The 15,279-nt window shown below is 35.8% G+C and overlaps 6 protein-coding genes across 10 annotated transcripts; 2 read left to right on the forward strand and 4 right to left on the reverse strand.

Moving 5' to 3' along the window:
* The first annotated feature begins 37 nt into the window (after window positions 1-37).
* LOC145726266 (RNA-binding protein 47-like) lies at window positions 38-5,488 on the forward strand. 3 transcript variants are annotated; one of them, XM_081975287.1, is made up of 9 exons: window positions 41-195; window positions 2,482-2,696; window positions 2,757-3,049; window positions 3,338-3,567; window positions 3,809-3,976; window positions 4,035-4,212; window positions 4,376-4,475; window positions 4,972-5,053; window positions 5,118-5,488. In XM_081975287.1, exons 3-9 carry the CDS (start codon window positions 3,022-3,024, stop codon window positions 5,163-5,165), a joined length of 834 nt encoding a protein of 277 aa, XP_081831413.1. In that variant the 5' UTR covers window positions 41-195; window positions 2,482-2,696; window positions 2,757-3,021; the 3' UTR covers window positions 5,166-5,488. The 3 variants fall into 3 exon arrangements, with proteins under 3 accessions (XP_081831412.1, XP_081831411.1, XP_081831413.1); XM_081975285.1 differs by having other exon boundaries at window positions 39-195; window positions 2,482-3,049; XM_081975286.1 differs by lacking the exon at window positions 4,376-4,475 and having other exon boundaries at window positions 38-195; window positions 2,482-3,049.
* On the reverse strand, window positions 680-2,116 carry ND-39 (NADH:ubiquinone oxidoreductase subunit 39). The gene is made up of 2 exons (XM_081975284.1): window positions 1,422-2,116; window positions 680-1,361 (listed from the first exon to the last, which is right to left on the reverse strand). The coding sequence occupies exons 1-2, from the start codon at window positions 2,002-2,004 to the stop codon at window positions 745-747; spliced, it is 1,200 nt and encodes a 399-aa protein (XP_081831410.1). The 5' UTR covers window positions 2,005-2,116; the 3' UTR covers window positions 680-744.
* On the reverse strand, window positions 5,481-7,746 carry LOC145726264 (RNA-binding protein 47-like). The gene is made up of 5 exons (XM_081975283.1): window positions 6,692-7,746; window positions 6,419-6,596; window positions 6,282-6,366; window positions 5,789-6,104; window positions 5,481-5,729 (listed from the first exon to the last, which is right to left on the reverse strand). Exons 1-5 carry the CDS (start codon window positions 7,304-7,306, stop codon window positions 5,700-5,702), a joined length of 1,224 nt encoding a protein of 407 aa, XP_081831409.1. The 5' UTR covers window positions 7,307-7,746; the 3' UTR covers window positions 5,481-5,699.
* Window positions 7,747-8,062: 316 nt separating this feature from the next.
* LOC145725942 (APOBEC1 complementation factor-like) lies at window positions 8,063-8,770 on the reverse strand. The gene has a single exon (XM_081974865.1). It carries the CDS (start codon window positions 8,768-8,770, stop codon window positions 8,063-8,065), a length of 708 nt encoding a protein of 235 aa, XP_081830991.1.
* A 1,409-nt stretch (window positions 8,771-10,179) lies between these two features.
* On the forward strand, window positions 10,180-13,511 carry LOC145727133 (putative RNA-binding protein 46). Of its 3 annotated transcripts, XM_081976606.1 has the most exons (9): window positions 10,180-10,297; window positions 11,624-11,895; window positions 11,961-12,318; window positions 12,409-12,589; window positions 12,833-12,896; window positions 12,969-13,014; window positions 13,106-13,174; window positions 13,229-13,336; window positions 13,388-13,511. In XM_081976606.1, the coding sequence occupies exons 1-9, from the start codon at window positions 10,286-10,288 to the stop codon at window positions 13,466-13,468; spliced, it is 1,191 nt and encodes a 396-aa protein (XP_081832732.1). In that variant the 5' UTR covers window positions 10,180-10,285; the 3' UTR covers window positions 13,469-13,511. The 3 variants fall into 3 exon arrangements, with proteins under 3 accessions (XP_081832732.1, XP_081832730.1, XP_081832731.1); XM_081976604.1 differs by having other exon boundaries at window positions 13,229-13,511; XM_081976605.1 differs by lacking the exon at window positions 10,180-10,297 and adding an exon at window positions 10,634-10,772 and having other exon boundaries at window positions 13,229-13,511.
* ND-23 (NADH dehydrogenase (ubiquinone) 23 kDa subunit) lies at window positions 13,503-15,180 on the reverse strand. The gene is made up of 4 exons (XM_081976607.1): window positions 15,022-15,180; window positions 14,225-14,356; window positions 13,868-14,082; window positions 13,503-13,812 (listed from the first exon to the last, which is right to left on the reverse strand). The coding sequence occupies exons 1-4, from the start codon at window positions 15,062-15,064 to the stop codon at window positions 13,552-13,554; spliced, it is 651 nt and encodes a 216-aa protein (XP_081832733.1). The 5' UTR covers window positions 15,065-15,180; the 3' UTR covers window positions 13,503-13,551.
* Window positions 15,181-15,279: the final 99 nt, after the last annotated feature.

Genomic DNA, 15,279 nt, shown 5'->3' on the forward strand with positions numbered 1-15,279 from the left:
ACATCTACTTTATTATATGATAAAGCAAATGATTGAAAAACTTACAATTCAACACCTCAACCTAAAAGACGAAGATAATCCAGCTGTCCGACCCGGTGACAATCCGGGACACCGGTCAAACTTTGGCTGTGTCAAAAGTGATAATGTAAACACGGAAACGTTTCAAACATTGAGAGTTTATTTGTGTGAAATTTGGTAAGTAATTCCAACGAGTCCTAGAAAAAATAGCCTGTAAAACTCGGGCGAATTTTTGTCCTCGTGCAATAGGGACATCTTTTTCACCCTTGTTGTACAATATACTATAAAAGCCAAGATTGTATGTAGATTATCGTACTTCAAAAAAACAATTTTATTCATCCATGTTGGTAAAATACAGACTGTTAATAAAATAGAACAGACAAAACATAAAGCGCCTCTGGGGTCACCAAATATCAAGAAGTATATTTTTAAGTCTATTATGTAACATTGAAACAAACCATTTTAGACATTTAAGTGACAATAATTTAATTAACTTATTACATTTTTCCTACAGGCTTTAGTAGCAAAAATGACACAAACAAAATCCGAATTTTTAAAGTAGCAAAACTGAGGTGGTCACCATGTGTCAGGAGAAAGTGTTCAAAGTAAATTTCTTCCAAAACATAGTTTCTTAAGTCACTTTAAAATAATATAAAAACAATTAAAGTAATCCATTTATTTACATCCCCTTATTTCAATCATCATTACAAAATCATCAACAAACACTTAAAACACTGCTTTTGGGGGAGCTGGTACAACCAAAGGATCATCAGCATCATGTCCATGATACTGTCCATAAATCCAAGGTCTCAGTTCCCATGGTACTTGATCCTCCACTGCTGTCAGATTTACTCCCAAATCTTCCAATGTGGGCAATTCAGGGTCAACCTTGTCACTCACATGGTCCTTTTCCAGTTTATCCCAGTGAAGATGACCAATAGGCCAACTGATTGTAAACTTTTCTGTCAAAGTCACTTTCAGTTGGAACAGAGGGTCATATCTCATGTCATATCGGGAGTAACCCCAATTTTCATTTTCTCTTTGAGTTACCCGGTATATGTAGTCCACCAGTTCAGACAGGGCATACCTTTTAGGGCCTACAGCCTGATAGATTTTACCAGCAGTGTCAGGATCTCTTAATGCAGCCATTACTCCTGAAGCTACATCACTGACATAAACTGGTTGTTTGAAAGTTTTCTCTCCTTTGTGCCACAAAGGCATACTGGTCATCTGACGCCGCCAATTGTGCAAGTAGTACCTTAAGAATCTGTCTTCCTGCCCATACACATCAGAGGGTCTAAATATTGTTGCTTTGGGAAATTCTTCCAAAACAGCAAGCTCACCTGAAAAAAACGATACATAAAGCTGACTAGCTTAAACAATATTACTCTTCCTAATATTACCTAATGCTTTGCTCTTCAAAAACCTTGACCCTCCTTTAAGTATGACAGCTTCAGGTTGTTCAGAGGCATTCAGTGCTGAAAAATGAATAAATCTGTCCACTCCAGCTTCTTTAGCCAGCTTAGCCAGCCTTCGGGCACCATCAACATGGACATCCTCATATTTAAAATTCCTGGTCTCCCAATCACGCCCAACCAAATTAATCACTACATTAGAATACTTCAGGACTTTACGTATAGAATCTTCGTCTTTCAAATTGTAATGGTGGAAATAAACTTGCCCTAAGTCTCCAACAACTTTGAGTCTCATAGGCTCATAGTTGTCACCTCTATAAGGCAATATCAGCTGACTGCCACACTTTCCCAAACGATTGCACACGTAACGGCCTATAAAACCGGTGCAGCCGAATACGGTGGCCACGATACCATTAAAACTGCTGCGGCCCCCTGTGCCCCTTTTGTACAGTGACAAATTGCTGAAATCCACATCTTCAGTTGAGTAGTGTTTTGGAGGATTGCACGATATAGCCACCAGGCCTGCACGGGGCTTTGCCGTTCTTAGACCCACCAACACCGCGTTACTCATTGTCCTGATAGTAGGCCGAGGCTAGTTTATTGGCAAATTTTATTTATTAATTTTAATTTGTATATTAAAATTTTTGTGTTGTGTAACTTGACATTAGCTGTCAAATGTCGTTTGGTTTTAAATTGACCGTAGGAATATTTGACAGACGTAAACGAGCAACGTTGCCTATATTAGCTAGTCTCTCTTGCCAGAGTGACGTCACCGCGGATGCTAGGATGAATTCTTTTCACTAAGCGCCTATTTTATTTTAGGTTTACCAGTATAAAGAGTGGTTTTTCTAGAAGGAATATTTAATAACCATAATTAACAATACCCTTACGTAGTGTTATTTACTACGAGGAACAATTGATGAGTTGCAGTTGTTTTGAACTAAAAAAATCTAAGCCATACGTTTTACCACAGGTTTTACTAACCAATTGACAGATGAATTCGGTCTGTCAAGTATCAAATATTGATTAAATTATGGATTTTTTACAGAACGTTTTGGCTTTGGCAACGTTGCCGTCTGCATAAATGGATTGAAAATTTAACTATGGAATCGTCCAGAATCATCCAACCTCCCACCAAAAAACCGTTAAAATTTTCGTCCAATCCGACAATTTCCCGCACAAATTCTACTAAAACTGGAAGGATGAAGAACTCGATCGAGGAAAAACGGTTTCATTTTCAGTTTGCACCTCAAGCTACAAACAGTATCCAATTTATTAAGGTCCTTGAGGTAATTCTTAAAGCAACAAAATGGCTTCTTCCAGATTCACCCATCCAAAGGACCCCAACCCAGACCGGAAAGAACCTATAAGTCAAACGAAAATCCTGCAAAAGTTCCTGGACGAGCACAATGGCTACCAGTTTGTCCAGCACAACGGACAACGGATTTTCGAACCTTGTCCCTATCAGAAACTACCATCACCTCCAAGGGGATGCGAGATCTTTATAGGGAATATACCCAAGCAAGTTTATGAGGATCGGCTGATTCCGCTGTTTGAAACAGTGGGGAAAATCTTCAAGTTTCGATTGATGCTAGATTTCAATCAGAAAAATAGGGGTGAGTGTTTTTGCTGGGATTTTTATCCAAATTCTTTGGTTATGTCTGCCCGCTGCGGGTTTTTTTTTTATATCAAGTAGCCCATGAAATTTGGTGATCAAATGGTTTTGGCGCCATTTTTGTGCGTTGGTCATTTATTGAAAAATGGCTGCTACTAAAATTCTGACACCACGTTTTTATAAAGCTTATTTTTCACTAGTTTGAATTTTGCAAACTGTAGTTGCGGCTATAAAATTTTAAAATATTTTTGTTGTGCAATATTATCCACTTATTATCTGAAACTTTCAGGTTACGGTTTTGCAATGTACTTTAATACATTCCACGCCAATCAGGCAGTGGCCAAATTCAACGGCTACGAAATGCAGCCCGGTGTCAAATTGGCAGTTTCCAAAAGCGTGGATAATCGACGGTTGTATATTGGGAACATTCCATTCTCGGTAACTCAAGAGGACGTGCATGAGGTTTTTGATAAATTAGTGGAGGGCGTCGTTGACGTCATAGTTTATTCTTCATGGGAGGTAAAAAGCAGTTAATTTAATATATGTTGTCATTTCAATAACGAATGCGGCCGTAGATTTACCATAAATGTTGCCAGACTTACATTAAGGCAGTAATCGTTTTCTGGCTCCATAATATGGCAAAATCATAATTTGATCAACTGTCAAATTACGTCATTGTGACCTACATTTGTTCTGCTCGATCCATATGGTGCATGAAAACGAATACGGCCTAAAATACCTTTCTGTCATAATCCAACAGAACCCGGATATTAATCGTGGATTTGCTTTTATCGAGTTTGAAAATCACACTCAAGCTTCAGTAGCCCGTAGACAATTCCACCCCAGAAACTTGATGATTTGGGATCAGATACTGCACGTGGATTGGGCAGATCCTTTGCCCGATATTGATCCATTGGAACTTGCTCAGGTACTCAGAAATGTTTTTTTTTTTTTAATGGAGAGTTATTGATTTAAGATTTGGTTAGGTGTCGGTTATCTATGTGAAAAACTTGCCCTACCACTGCACTAATAATGCAGTTCAACAGTGCTTCCAGAGGACTGTGGGTCCGGATATGATCAAAAGGACGCACAAGATCAAAACCTACGCTTTTGTTCATTGTGCCAATAGAAATGCCGCTGAAATTGTGTTTGACAAGTTAAAAAGTAAGTTTCTATTCAGTTAATATTAAATTGAGACACTTTGAGATTTTTCTTTATAAAAAGAGAACGAATGTGACAAGTTTCTACCTCAAGCTTATTGTAAATGAAATACCTTGTTTATTACTTTATCGACGTTTCACAAAAATGATAAAAGTGTATTACACAGATCTAAAATTTGATGGCCACCCAGTATCAGTGGAATGGGCGCGACCCCGTATTTACAGCGCTCAGGCTCGCGCCCTAAACCCCCCTAATCATAATTGTTTGTAAGTATATCATCTGCTACTTAAAAGCACTTAAAAACATAACTTTTGTGCCTGATTAACTCGAAAGAGCATGAAAATCCTGTAGCACTTTAGATAGTCAATTTCCCATACACTTCATCCCTCCTCATTAAAAAAACTCAACCCTATTTTATGTCAGAATCTTAGGAAAACATTTTTAAAAAACTTTTATGTTAAAAGAAACTCTTTAAAAATCAATTAAGTAAATAGGTAGATCTTAAAATTCAAGTTATACACTACAGTTTCTACCTATTCTTTTCATGGTCCTCAACATTGAAATCGTATTGGTCGGCTTTGGTCAATTAAGAACACACTACCACTCGTTAAATATGGCGTAGGGTACCAATCTGAATGGTCGTGGGCGTGGCATGCAGCACCTTTCTTTTTGTCTTTCCCAGTTTCAAACCACTTTCCTTCAAATCCCTTTGCATCGGATATTCAATAAATTTTTAGTTTATTTATTTTTTCAAATTGCTAGGTCGGTTCCATTCCAAAGTCGTAGACGTTTACGTCAACTTTTGGATTCGAGAAAGAGTGCAAGTGAGGAAAGTTCAGACCGTGTAAGTTGAGCGTTATAACCGTTTTTTTTATATTTCAATGATTTTCATGATTTTTTTTTTGTAGACTTCATCTGAACCATCTACGTATGATTCTTGGTCACACACCGATTAGAGGTTTTTGCCTTGTTTGGGACATTATATTTATTTCTTAATTATTAATTAATTATCCTGTAGTCGTAGCTTTTTAATTATTAATCTTGTAGTGTGTAGTGTGCTATTTTTACATCTTAACCTCTCATTATCTAATCAACACTAATTATTATTTTTTTATTATTGTAAAACACTTATTTTTATATCAATTTTTACTTAATGTAGGTACCTTCATATTGTAATAATTATTAGGAATTATTTCGTGAAATTCCCATGTTATTCAATTTGAACTCTACTACCCTTATAGTTTTAAAGGAATTCAATAAAAGTACTGTATTAATTTGAACATGCAAAAATATAATTATTTTAAAATGTAAACAAACATAAACATTTTTAAGTTTTGAAACAAGGGAAACAAGTTTAACTTACCCTGCTATTACATAAAATCCCTACACCTATACATAACTTTAGTTAAAATAATAAACTACAAGGAACGGTAACAACAAACATAATAATACTAAAAAATAAAACGAAATGGAGATTTTTCGTCAGTCTTTCATTCATGAACGAGTTTTGTGACCATAGCCTAAAACAAGGTAAAGTGTGTATTGTAGACAATCTAACTACCTGTCAAAATGAACTCACCTCAAAATCGATAGCGGAAACGGGTTCATCAGGATGATTACATTGATTTCCTTGATAAAATAGTGGGGAAGTCCAAGGGATCCAAGTTTGACTCAAACTAGGCATGGCTGACACAACCGGATCTGATTGGTTCCAATAACCGGAAGTGGTGCCATGTATTGGTCGGGGACAGACATCGCTGTCAAAGGCATTTAAAGTTGATGAGGAACTACTTGGATATTGAGGGCTCAAGCTGGATGCTTCTGAGCTCTGTGTAGACACAGCTCTGGAATCTGTTCTGATTCTTGGAGTTGACAAACTGGACAGTCTTTCCGTTCTGAAAGTAGAATTTTATCTAAATGCGGTTTCACATGTTAGGGCATCTTCAGACACTTAAAAGACTATAAAGTACTGCACTATACCACTTGTTAAATTAAGCAGAAAACAACAAAAAGCAATTTTGACTTTCAATACTAACTAAACTTTTCCTGTATAATAAATAAAATATACTTACAAGGCTTTTTCTCTATAATTACGTTCTGTGTACTTATTTGGCGGTTTGGCATAGGTAACTTCCACCACTGTATTGGCGTAATAATCTGCAAACGAAACGTTTCACCACATAAAGTCAACTTTTCTTTTTAACTTTACCTTTCAACTTCTGCATCAGCCTTTCGGCGTGTTCACGGGTGTCCAAATGGATATATGCGTAATTTTTAAATTTATAGATTTTCTCTATAAACTCCTTGGACATCAGCCTGTACACGATACTGGAAAACTGGTCAAAAGTCATTGTCACATCCAGATTTCGTACAAATATTATTTTAATCTGAAATACACAAAAAAATTAGTTTGTATGTTTTTAACATTGCATGTTTGGATTAGAAAGTGTCAATAACAATAACCGCAGATGTTGGTGAATACCTGAGCTTCACTTTTTGGATCAGAATCTACAATCGGAATAGACCAACCAACAAGCACTAGTTTTCCAAACATATACAGACTTCTACCATACTTAGCGAGAAAAAACGCAGCATCCTCGTGGCTTCGAAATTCCAAGAATGCAAATCCTCTATTGTATTTAGGGTCTATGTAGCTACAGTATGTGATTATGTTCACCAGGTTTCGAACTTTGTAATTGCTCAGTAGATGCATGAGGATTTCTTCCTTGGACTTCTCTATAGGCAGCCCACCAACAAAAATCCGACAGTTATCAACTGAAAGTTCCAATTTTAAGGGTTTAATTCCCATGAAGACTTTTTCCTCCAGATCCTTTATAGCTTTCTTGGCTGCTGACGCATTGAAAAAGGTTACGTAGGCTAAACCCCGGTTTAAACTCGGATTCGATTGCAACAGAAGTTTCACTTGAAACACCCTGTCCACTTCCTGAAAAAACTGGGCGACTTCGAACACTGATGCTTTGTATGGTATTCCACTAACGAAAATTTGTGAATGTTTTTCTGGATAAAATCCCTGGTCTTTTGTATGACTGTATAGAATCGCTTTGTGAGGTGCTCGTTCGTAAATTAAATGATCCATTTGTATTAGTGTTATATGAAATAAACTGCAAAAGTTTACTACCTCTAGCTTAATTTTAAACAAAAAGCCACGTTAGAATCTAAAATGTGCTTAAAGGCAAAATAATATAAACAACAGACATCCCAACAAAAAGAAGTGTGATATGTGCCTACCTAAAGACTTAAAGACGTAAAGAGATAATTTGTGTGTTTTTAGTGGGGCCCCCCCACTATCGGCGGCATATTACAAAGAGACATTATGATTTTTAATGCAATTTCGGCAAAAACCTTTGAGGTACGGATGGATATTTTATAATTTATGAATACCCCGACTTTAGTCCGCAAGTGTGTGTTTTGTTTTCAAATTAATAGAATGGATCAGTCAATCCTGATCTGAAGTGATTTTGAAAAGTCTAGCTTATAGTAACAAACTAAAAAAAATTGTTATATCTACAGGGTGTTTCACGATAAATGCGTCACATTTCAGCTAGGTCTTGATAATGTTTCAAAAAATAACTCAAATTTGTTATATAAACTATAGTCAAATGTTGTTTCATTACCAACATTCATCAGGATGTTAAAGTTTTAATAAAAATTTTTTTTTACAGTTTTGAAGCACACCCTGTAGATGGTGAATATATGTTAAGTATATATGTTTAAGTTTAGACCAAGCAAGTTTGAGCTAAATATCAAAAAAACTGAGCTATAAAAAAAAAAATCTAATACCTAATTAAAACTAAACATCATGCATTTTGAAAGTTTGCAGACCTAATATGGTTTACATGTACTTGAACCTGAATTTGTATTGACCTTTTTTAATATTTTGAGTACCTCCTATACACTGTGTATGAAAACTTACCTCGATCCTATCCATATCTTCTTCAGACATTTCGACAACTGGAAGAGCGGTGTCAACTAAACATTTCTTCCCAAACAAAACCAACTTGTCCCAGTACTTAGCTCTGAAATAGGCGGCTTCTTCATGGGTGCGAAATTCCAGAAAGGCAAATCCTCTATGAAAGCGTGCGTTTTGGTAGTCTCGATAAGTAAACACGTTGACAATATTTTGGATCTTGTAGGTACTTATTAATGTCTGCCAAATCTCGTCTTTTGACTTCGTCTGGGGGATTCCACTCACGAAAATCCGACAATTATCCATAGAAATTTTCATCGATAGTAGACGCCCTTTGAAGGGAACAGAAGCCAATTGCTTTAGGGCTTTCACAGCCAGGCTGTGATTTAAGAAGGTCACAAAACCATATCCTCGATTCAGTTCACCTCCAGGTTTCGTCATTAATTTGACTTGGAACAGATTCCCGATTTGTTCAAAGTACTCGGTCAACTCGTATATGTTGGCTTCGTACGGAATGCCCGCCACGAAAAGTTCAGAATATTTTTCCGGCACGAATCCGCTTTTTTTCAAAGGCGAAAAAAGTTTCTTACGATACATGGAGTTTTCGAAATAGTACAACCCCTTAACCGACATGTTGAATACAAAAAATTATAATTTTGAACACTAAAAATTATGTTTTACTAAGCACTCACGTACCACCCTTAAGGTTACTAACAAACTGAAGGAAAGAACCCCCGACAATGCGTCTTAAAAATTTGTTACGTCGCAATTTCAGAAGATAAGAAAGGTTTTTTTTGCGTAAAAAGTTGGGAATATCCCAACGTGGAACTAAGATAACACCTGATTTTTACGACTTGGGTGAAGGGGTGGGCGCCGAGACGCTTGCAGGTGTGCCTATAATAGAAAAGTATGTGCTTTGGCGGCAGCCTGTCCCAACCGAAGGGACAATTATCAAAATTCACAATTTCTAATTATAAAGGACCTACCAACAAAATCGCTAATAAATTAAACATTTTGTCTTCCAACCAAATTAACAAATTTTATCTGGCTCATATTAGATAGAATACTCTGGTAAAATTATGTTTCTGCAATTTGAGATATACAGAATGAGATAATGTAACAATATTTACCTACGACCTCAGTGTAAATAGCTAGTTACGCATAGTTTTCCGTTACGCAATGACTCTCTTTACGCACAGTTGTTGTGTGCTATTGGATATACCGGGTGTCCCGCGAAGTAAGGGACAAAATTTCACTACGTGTTCATTAGGAATTCGAGTCAAAAATGTTCTATGAACATGGGTCCGCAAATGCTTCCTTGCTAAGATATGATTTTCTTCTTACAGCACTAGTTACGTAATATACTATTTATCTACAACAGCGCGGTAAGTATACTTTACCGCACTGATATGCGTGCGATAAGTAGTACATTACATCAACCATGTGAAAATTTTCAAGTCAACATTTCATAAACTGTAGGAGTTTATATGATTTTCATTGTGTCAAGAGGAAAAAATACTAAACTTGTAAATTGAACATGAGTAAGGTTTCTCTAATACATATTTGGCTAAACCGTTTTATTTTTTTGACTGTACTTTTCTTACGTACGACTAAAGTAACTATAAATGTAAAAATTACAAATCCTTAATAAATGCAAGTAAAAAACTTTTTCAAAAAATAACATCAGCGCTTGGACTAAAGTAAAATCACCGTTGAGACTGTGCCTTCAAAATCCACGTGATTGTGAAACTATTTTAAAATCGTCGAGCAGTGTTGCCAACTTTAGCTACTGAACAATATGAATTAGAATTACACTATTATTACACGTTAAACCACATTAAACAAATATTAGACAAAGTTGTGTTAGCAATTAAGTTGTGCAGCGGCAAATAAACTTTGAATTTTATGGTTTTTTGCTGGTATAACTAAAATGAGCAGGCAATCTAAACAGTAAGTAGTATTGTGAAACTGATAAGGTGTGGCAACACTGTTGGTATAAAATACACACGAAAACCGTTCAACGCAAGACGCAAGCTTCTAGAATGTTTTAGACTTTTGGTTGCGCAACTCTGTTGTCGATTTTCTAACCTTTTCCTTATTTCCTTAATATCCAGTGCTTATATTAAGTTAAACAGTTCGTATTAAAACATGTGGCAACAGGTAACACATTTTATTAAGCTAAATTTCCAAGACTTATTTTGTGCAGATTAAGTTATTCTTTACAACTAATTTAAGACTTTATTATTGTTATTTTAACTTAACAGTTGATGACTTTTGTTTTCTGGAGTTTTTGTTGTTCAGTGATTTTTAGGTCTGTTGTTGTAAGTGTAAATTTACAACTTTGGAATATACCGACTACGTCAGACAAGATCACTTCTTTAGTTCTATTGATTTATGTTTTGATAATCTGACATTTGAATAGAATTGGTCACGTGTTTTGACTGATAAAACGTCACAACCCAACTAGGTTTACCTTGTATTGTACTATTTTTTTGCTCTTTAGTGTTACTAATTAATTTCGCTAGTTTTTCCTAATTTTACGGTCTTTTCTCTAATTTTAATATTCTCAGTATCTTCCTTACAGCTAGTAGTGTTGAGTTTATGCTAGACTCTGTCATTTTAAAAAGTACAGAAGGTAAATCTTACGGTTATAAATTATTCGAAATCAACTCTAAAGATCAGTCTTTTGATAATACATACGGTGAACTTTTGAGATCTACTACACCATTTCCAAATGTAGTTCAGGAGCCTAATTCTTGAAAGCAGGGAACGGAATTCTCAAGAAAACTGTTGATAGAATGTGACAGAAGAAGCCGACAATGGCCCGTTCCTGTCACATTCTACAGGTCTTTTGATAATTCCCTTCCTTCGTTTCAAGAATACCCACCCTGAAAATGTCAAGCGTAATTCAGAGCACAGAACTGCAATTCAGAAACCATCAATTGCAATTGGGAAAAAATCAATTTAAATTCAGAAGCTGAACTCCAAGGCACAATTAATATACTTTATAATACAATGAATGTTATGAAAAAAATAACACAATTTAGGTTAAAAATTAAACTGAATTACACTTGAGTAAACTTTCTGAATTACGGTTAGAAATTGTGTAGTATACCTTGTTTAAAAATATTAAGACCATATTTTAAATCAGAATGGCCGTTAAGTTTGAATCTTAAATAATATGACACTGTCAATTTTTCTGCGGTTTTAAAAATCTTGATTTTCTGAGTACTTCCGATGATATAGGTATCCGAAAAAAACAAAAAATTTGATTTTCTGTTTTTATTTATTTCTTACCTTATTTGAAGAAATATCCCAAATCCGAAGGCACATTTTCAAAAAAATTGAAAGAATGCAATTTTTGTCAAAAGTGCAACTTTAGCAAATTTTTATTTTGCTCAATAAGGGTTACCAAAGAACCTTAAATTTGGTAAAATAAGTACAAAAAAGCACTTTAAAATTTTTCTGTTTTTCTTTTATGAACAGCAAATACTGATGGACCAACAAGTCGTGGAACATCACCGATTCTCAGACGAATTTTCGTTGAATTTCAAATGCAGTCAATTGCATCTAACGCGTCAAGGTGTAAACGGACTTTCTACGGAACCACAAAATATTTGTGAAGTCTACGTAATGAACCTACCCCCTGACGTTTTGATGCGGGAATTGCACGCTTTTATGGCCACTTGCGGCGAGGTCTACGAAATCCGTCTTCTGATGGAATTCAGCGGTTTCTGCAGAGGAAAATGCTTTGTCAGGTGTACCTCCTCATTACATTTATTTGTACACCCTGTATGCTAACCCAATATTGATACAAATTAAGGTATTGCGACAAATTATCGGCTAGAAAAGCAGTGCTCCTACTCAGTTGCACCGAAATTCGACCTGGATATCGCGTCATGGTACGCATGTCGTACAACAACTCAAAACTGTTGATGTTGAACATCCCTAAGGATGTGACCATGGAGCTGTTGTCGTTCGAAGTCAAGGCTCGAATGGGGCTTGGCTTAATTGGGGTTGAACTGGGCGTGGTCGATAAAGAAAATAGCAATAAGTGCGCTTTATTGAGCTATGAACATCATGAACAAGCTTTGGAGGTGCGCAGAACCTTTAAGGGTGGCCTTTACTTGTGGAACAGTTTTATTGAAGTTGAGTGGGCTGAACCTAGCAATACTTTTGTGGTAAGTTATTTTAAAATGGAAAAATAAAATTCAAATCTTATATTGGTACATGTAATTAGAAATACAACTGTCTGTGTGATTTTATTTCAGCAAAATTCAGTGATGTATTTGAAAAACTTACCAGAAGAAATGACCAGATGGAATCTGTTTGACTTTCTCATTGAGGCGATTGATATCGAAACTGCCATAAGAATGGACATTAAACAAGGAAGAGGATACGTCGTATTCCATTCTGAACAGGATAGAGAAGTGGCTTATTTGCGTTTGAACAGTAAGTTTACATCAGTGTTAGTGGCATACAGAAAGTTTCATTTTAAATTCAATCAGAAATCTTAAAATGTAGGAATACCAAAACCGTATAACTTTTTAATTATTATCCAATAACGAGTGTCGCAAAGCAGGTAACCGTATAAAAAACTCTTCATACATGTTTAAAAAATTCCAATAAAGGAAAAAAGTGTTTCCTTAGTACTATGTACGTATTTCTATTATTGCAACGATTTTTTTCTTGCAGACCGTATTTTTCAAGGCAGAAAACTAGACTTGCGTTGTAAGACTAATGTTTCTTCTACAGAGAGGTAAGAACTTTATTCATAATGGTAATGTCTGTATCTTACAAAATGTATTAATTACACTTTCTTCATTTACAGTAGCCCAATGGTTCAGTCATTGGATCATATACCACAAAAACAGTCTGTAAGTAATAAAACAGCGATATACATATACTTGTAACAATTAACTTTCTTTTAATTAAACTGTTGATTTTTTGAGACTTGTGTGTTTACAGGGTGATTCAACTAAACAACAGTCCGATTTCAGCATTCCTTCATTCTGTACCGCCGCTCAGCATACTCCCGTAAGTATAATTTAACAAATTATAGTCATTAAACTACATTTAACAACATTTTAGCCACTTCTTTCCCAGGAATTAGATGCAATAATTCGAAGCATGTTTACCTTTTTGCACCAACACTTTCCTTCAACCTTTTGGAGGCTTTACGACCCTATTAAAGAACTAGTAAGTGCCAGAAAAGCTTTGATTTGTAAAGTTACATCAGCGTTTTTGCAGGTAGTACCCACCGGCCTAGTTATCAGATTGTTTGTCCCTGTTAATAATGTCAAATACGACTTTTTACTTGCCGCTCAATAATTTTTGGTTTAGTTTTTCAAAATAAATACACCAATCATTATTACATTATACTTTATATATTAACTATGTATCACCAACAAAATTTAACGGTACAAGTGATCCGCGTGAATATTGCTTGCAATTTCCGACTCCCACTTGTCGCCATTGTTCAACAACTTTTCCTTATTATACAACAATTCTTCGTGAGTCTCCGTGGAAAATTCGAAATTGGGGCCTTCCACAATAGCGTCAACAGGACAGGCCTCCTGACAGAATCCGCAATAAATGCATTTTGTCATGTCAATATCGTATCGGGTGGTTCGGCGAGAACCGTCAGCTCTTTCTTCCGCCTCAATCGTAATAGCCTTGAAACAAATTACTCTTTAAACTTTGATGCAAACTAAGAACACAATGTGGTACCTGAGCAGGGCAAATAGCTTCACATAATTTGCAAGCAATGCAACGTTCCTCTCCTGAAGGATAACGCCTTAAAGCATGCTCTCCTCTAAATCTGGGACTCAAAGGTCCTTTTTCAAATGGGTAATTAATGGTAGCTGGTTCTTTAAAGATGTGAGCTAGAGTAACACCAAAACCTCTGATCAGTTCTGTCAAGAATATTGTTTGAGCCGCGCGATCTGAAAGTACAAGATTTTGTTAATTAAAATGAATAATTGTCAGTGGATTTTATTCCAGAAGTGAAGCATTAGTGAGAATCAGAGTGACCCAACTAGGAGAGGAAATTAAATAAGTTATATTATATGTGAAAAACCCCCTTACCTGTTATATCCTTAAAATCCATGGAGATTTCTTTATCATTCACATATACATATCCATCTTTGGTACCACTTCCCAGGGCCTGTTGGTAAGGTTGGTGTGAATAACGTACACTGGGACGAATAAATTTAGTTCCTAAAAACCGTGACAGTCGGTCATGTATGTTTATTATAGCATTAAAGCTGGATTTATAAACTCTGTTATTCCCGTTGCTCGTAATTCGCGTCGTTTCCACGTTACTCGTATTTCGTTTCTCGGACCGGTTGTTCGTGTGTTAACAGATTAATCAATTTATATTGTGTTACTGGTTGTTGGAGTTGTTCGTTTCTGATTGGTCAGATATATTTGACATTTGACATATTTTAATAATTTTGTGTTGACGTTGGAAATGTCAATATCATCTGATCTCTTTAAGCACTCTCATTGGTTGAATCGCGAATCACCAGCAACAGAAATAAAATTTGGTTAAATGGGAACAACAGAGAATAACGGCCAGCAACAATGGAAAGTACGAGCAACGCGATAACCGAGGTTTATAAATGTATGCGTGCGAATCCCTATGTGTTATTTTCGGAACAGCGCCAATCACGAACAACGAATTACGAGCAACGGGAATAACAGAGTTTATAAATCCAGCTTTAGTTACATTAGATTGAAACAGAGAAGCTGAGGATGTTTTTATACAGGAATAACAAGGAAATACTAACAATTTCTTAGTAACAACAGTCCTAAAGTAAGGTTAAGTTTGCGTTAAATTAAGGTAACAAGCGTGCCAGGGAAAATAAATGTTTCCGGCTTACCTGTTCTGGATAGAGAAAAGAGTTTAGTCAGTGATCCGTTCATTATTGCTTGTATTTTTCTAGTTTTTTAGAAAAAACTGGATTGTTATATCATCAGCTCAACAACTCGCTGAGGCTGACACTGACATAACAGAAAACGGGAAAAAAAAACCATTACCAACTATCGTTCAAACAAACCGGGATCATTCAAATACTGTTACAGGATCATAAAAGTAAATTTATCACATGGACAGTAACATGTAACCTGTAGTCTTATCA

This window comes from Ips typographus, linkage group LG3 (assembly GCF_016097725.1).
Source record: "Ips typographus isolate SLU linkage group LG3, UJ_Ityp_2.0, whole genome shotgun sequence".
Lineage (NCBI taxonomy): Eukaryota > Metazoa > Arthropoda > Insecta > Coleoptera > Curculionidae > Ips > Ips typographus.

Coding starts and splice junctions, on each gene's coding strand:
- ND-39 (XM_081975284.1), bottom strand. CDS start 2,004: ATGAGTAACGCGGTGTTGGTGGGTCTAAGAACGGCAAAGCCCCGTGCA. Junction 1,362..1,421: donor TTTGAAGAGCAAAGCATTAG/GTAATATTAGGA, acceptor CGTTTTTTTCAG/GTGAGCTTGCTGTTTTGGAA.
- LOC145726266 (XM_081975285.1), top strand. CDS start 2,743: ATGGCTTCTTCCAGATTCACCCATCCAAAGGACCCCAACCCAGACCGG. Junction 3,568..3,808: donor TAGTTTATTCTTCATGGGAG/GTAAAAAGCAGT, acceptor ATAATCCAACAG/AACCCGGATATTAATCGTGG. Junction 3,977..4,034: donor ATCCATTGGAACTTGCTCAG/GTACTCAGAAAT, acceptor AGATTTGGTTAG/GTGTCGGTTATCTATGTGAA.
- LOC145726264 (XM_081975283.1), bottom strand. CDS start 7,306: ATGGATCATTTAATTTACGAACGAGCACCTCACAAAGCGATTCTATAC. Junction 6,367..6,418: donor GCTGATGCAGAAGTTGAAAG/GTAAAGTTAAAA, acceptor TTTCGTTTGCAG/ATTATTACGCCAATACAGTG. Junction 5,730..5,788: donor TTTCCGCTATCGATTTTGAG/GTGAGTTCATTT, acceptor ACCTTGTTTTAG/GCTATGGTCACAAAACTCGT.
- LOC145725942 (XM_081974865.1), bottom strand. CDS start 8,770: ATGTCGGTTAAGGGGTTGTACTATTTCGAAAACTCCATGTATCGTAAG.
- LOC145727133 (XM_081976604.1), top strand. Junction 13,015..13,105: donor ATATACCACAAAAACAGTCT/GTAAGTAATAAA, acceptor GTGTGTTTACAG/GGTGATTCAACTAAACAACA. Junction 13,175..13,228: donor CCGCCGCTCAGCATACTCCC/GTAAGTATAATT, acceptor ACAACATTTTAG/CCACTTCTTTCCCAGGAATT.
- ND-23 (XM_081976607.1), bottom strand. CDS start 15,064: ATGAACGGATCACTGACTAAACTCTTTTCTCTATCCAGAACAG. Junction 14,357..15,021: donor CTTTTCTCTATCCAGAACAG/GTAAGCCGGAAA, acceptor CACGGTTTTTAG/GAACTAAATTTATTCGTCCC. Junction 13,813..13,867: donor AAGCTATTTGCCCTGCTCAG/GTACCACATTGT, acceptor ATTTGTTTCAAG/GCTATTACGATTGAGGCGGA.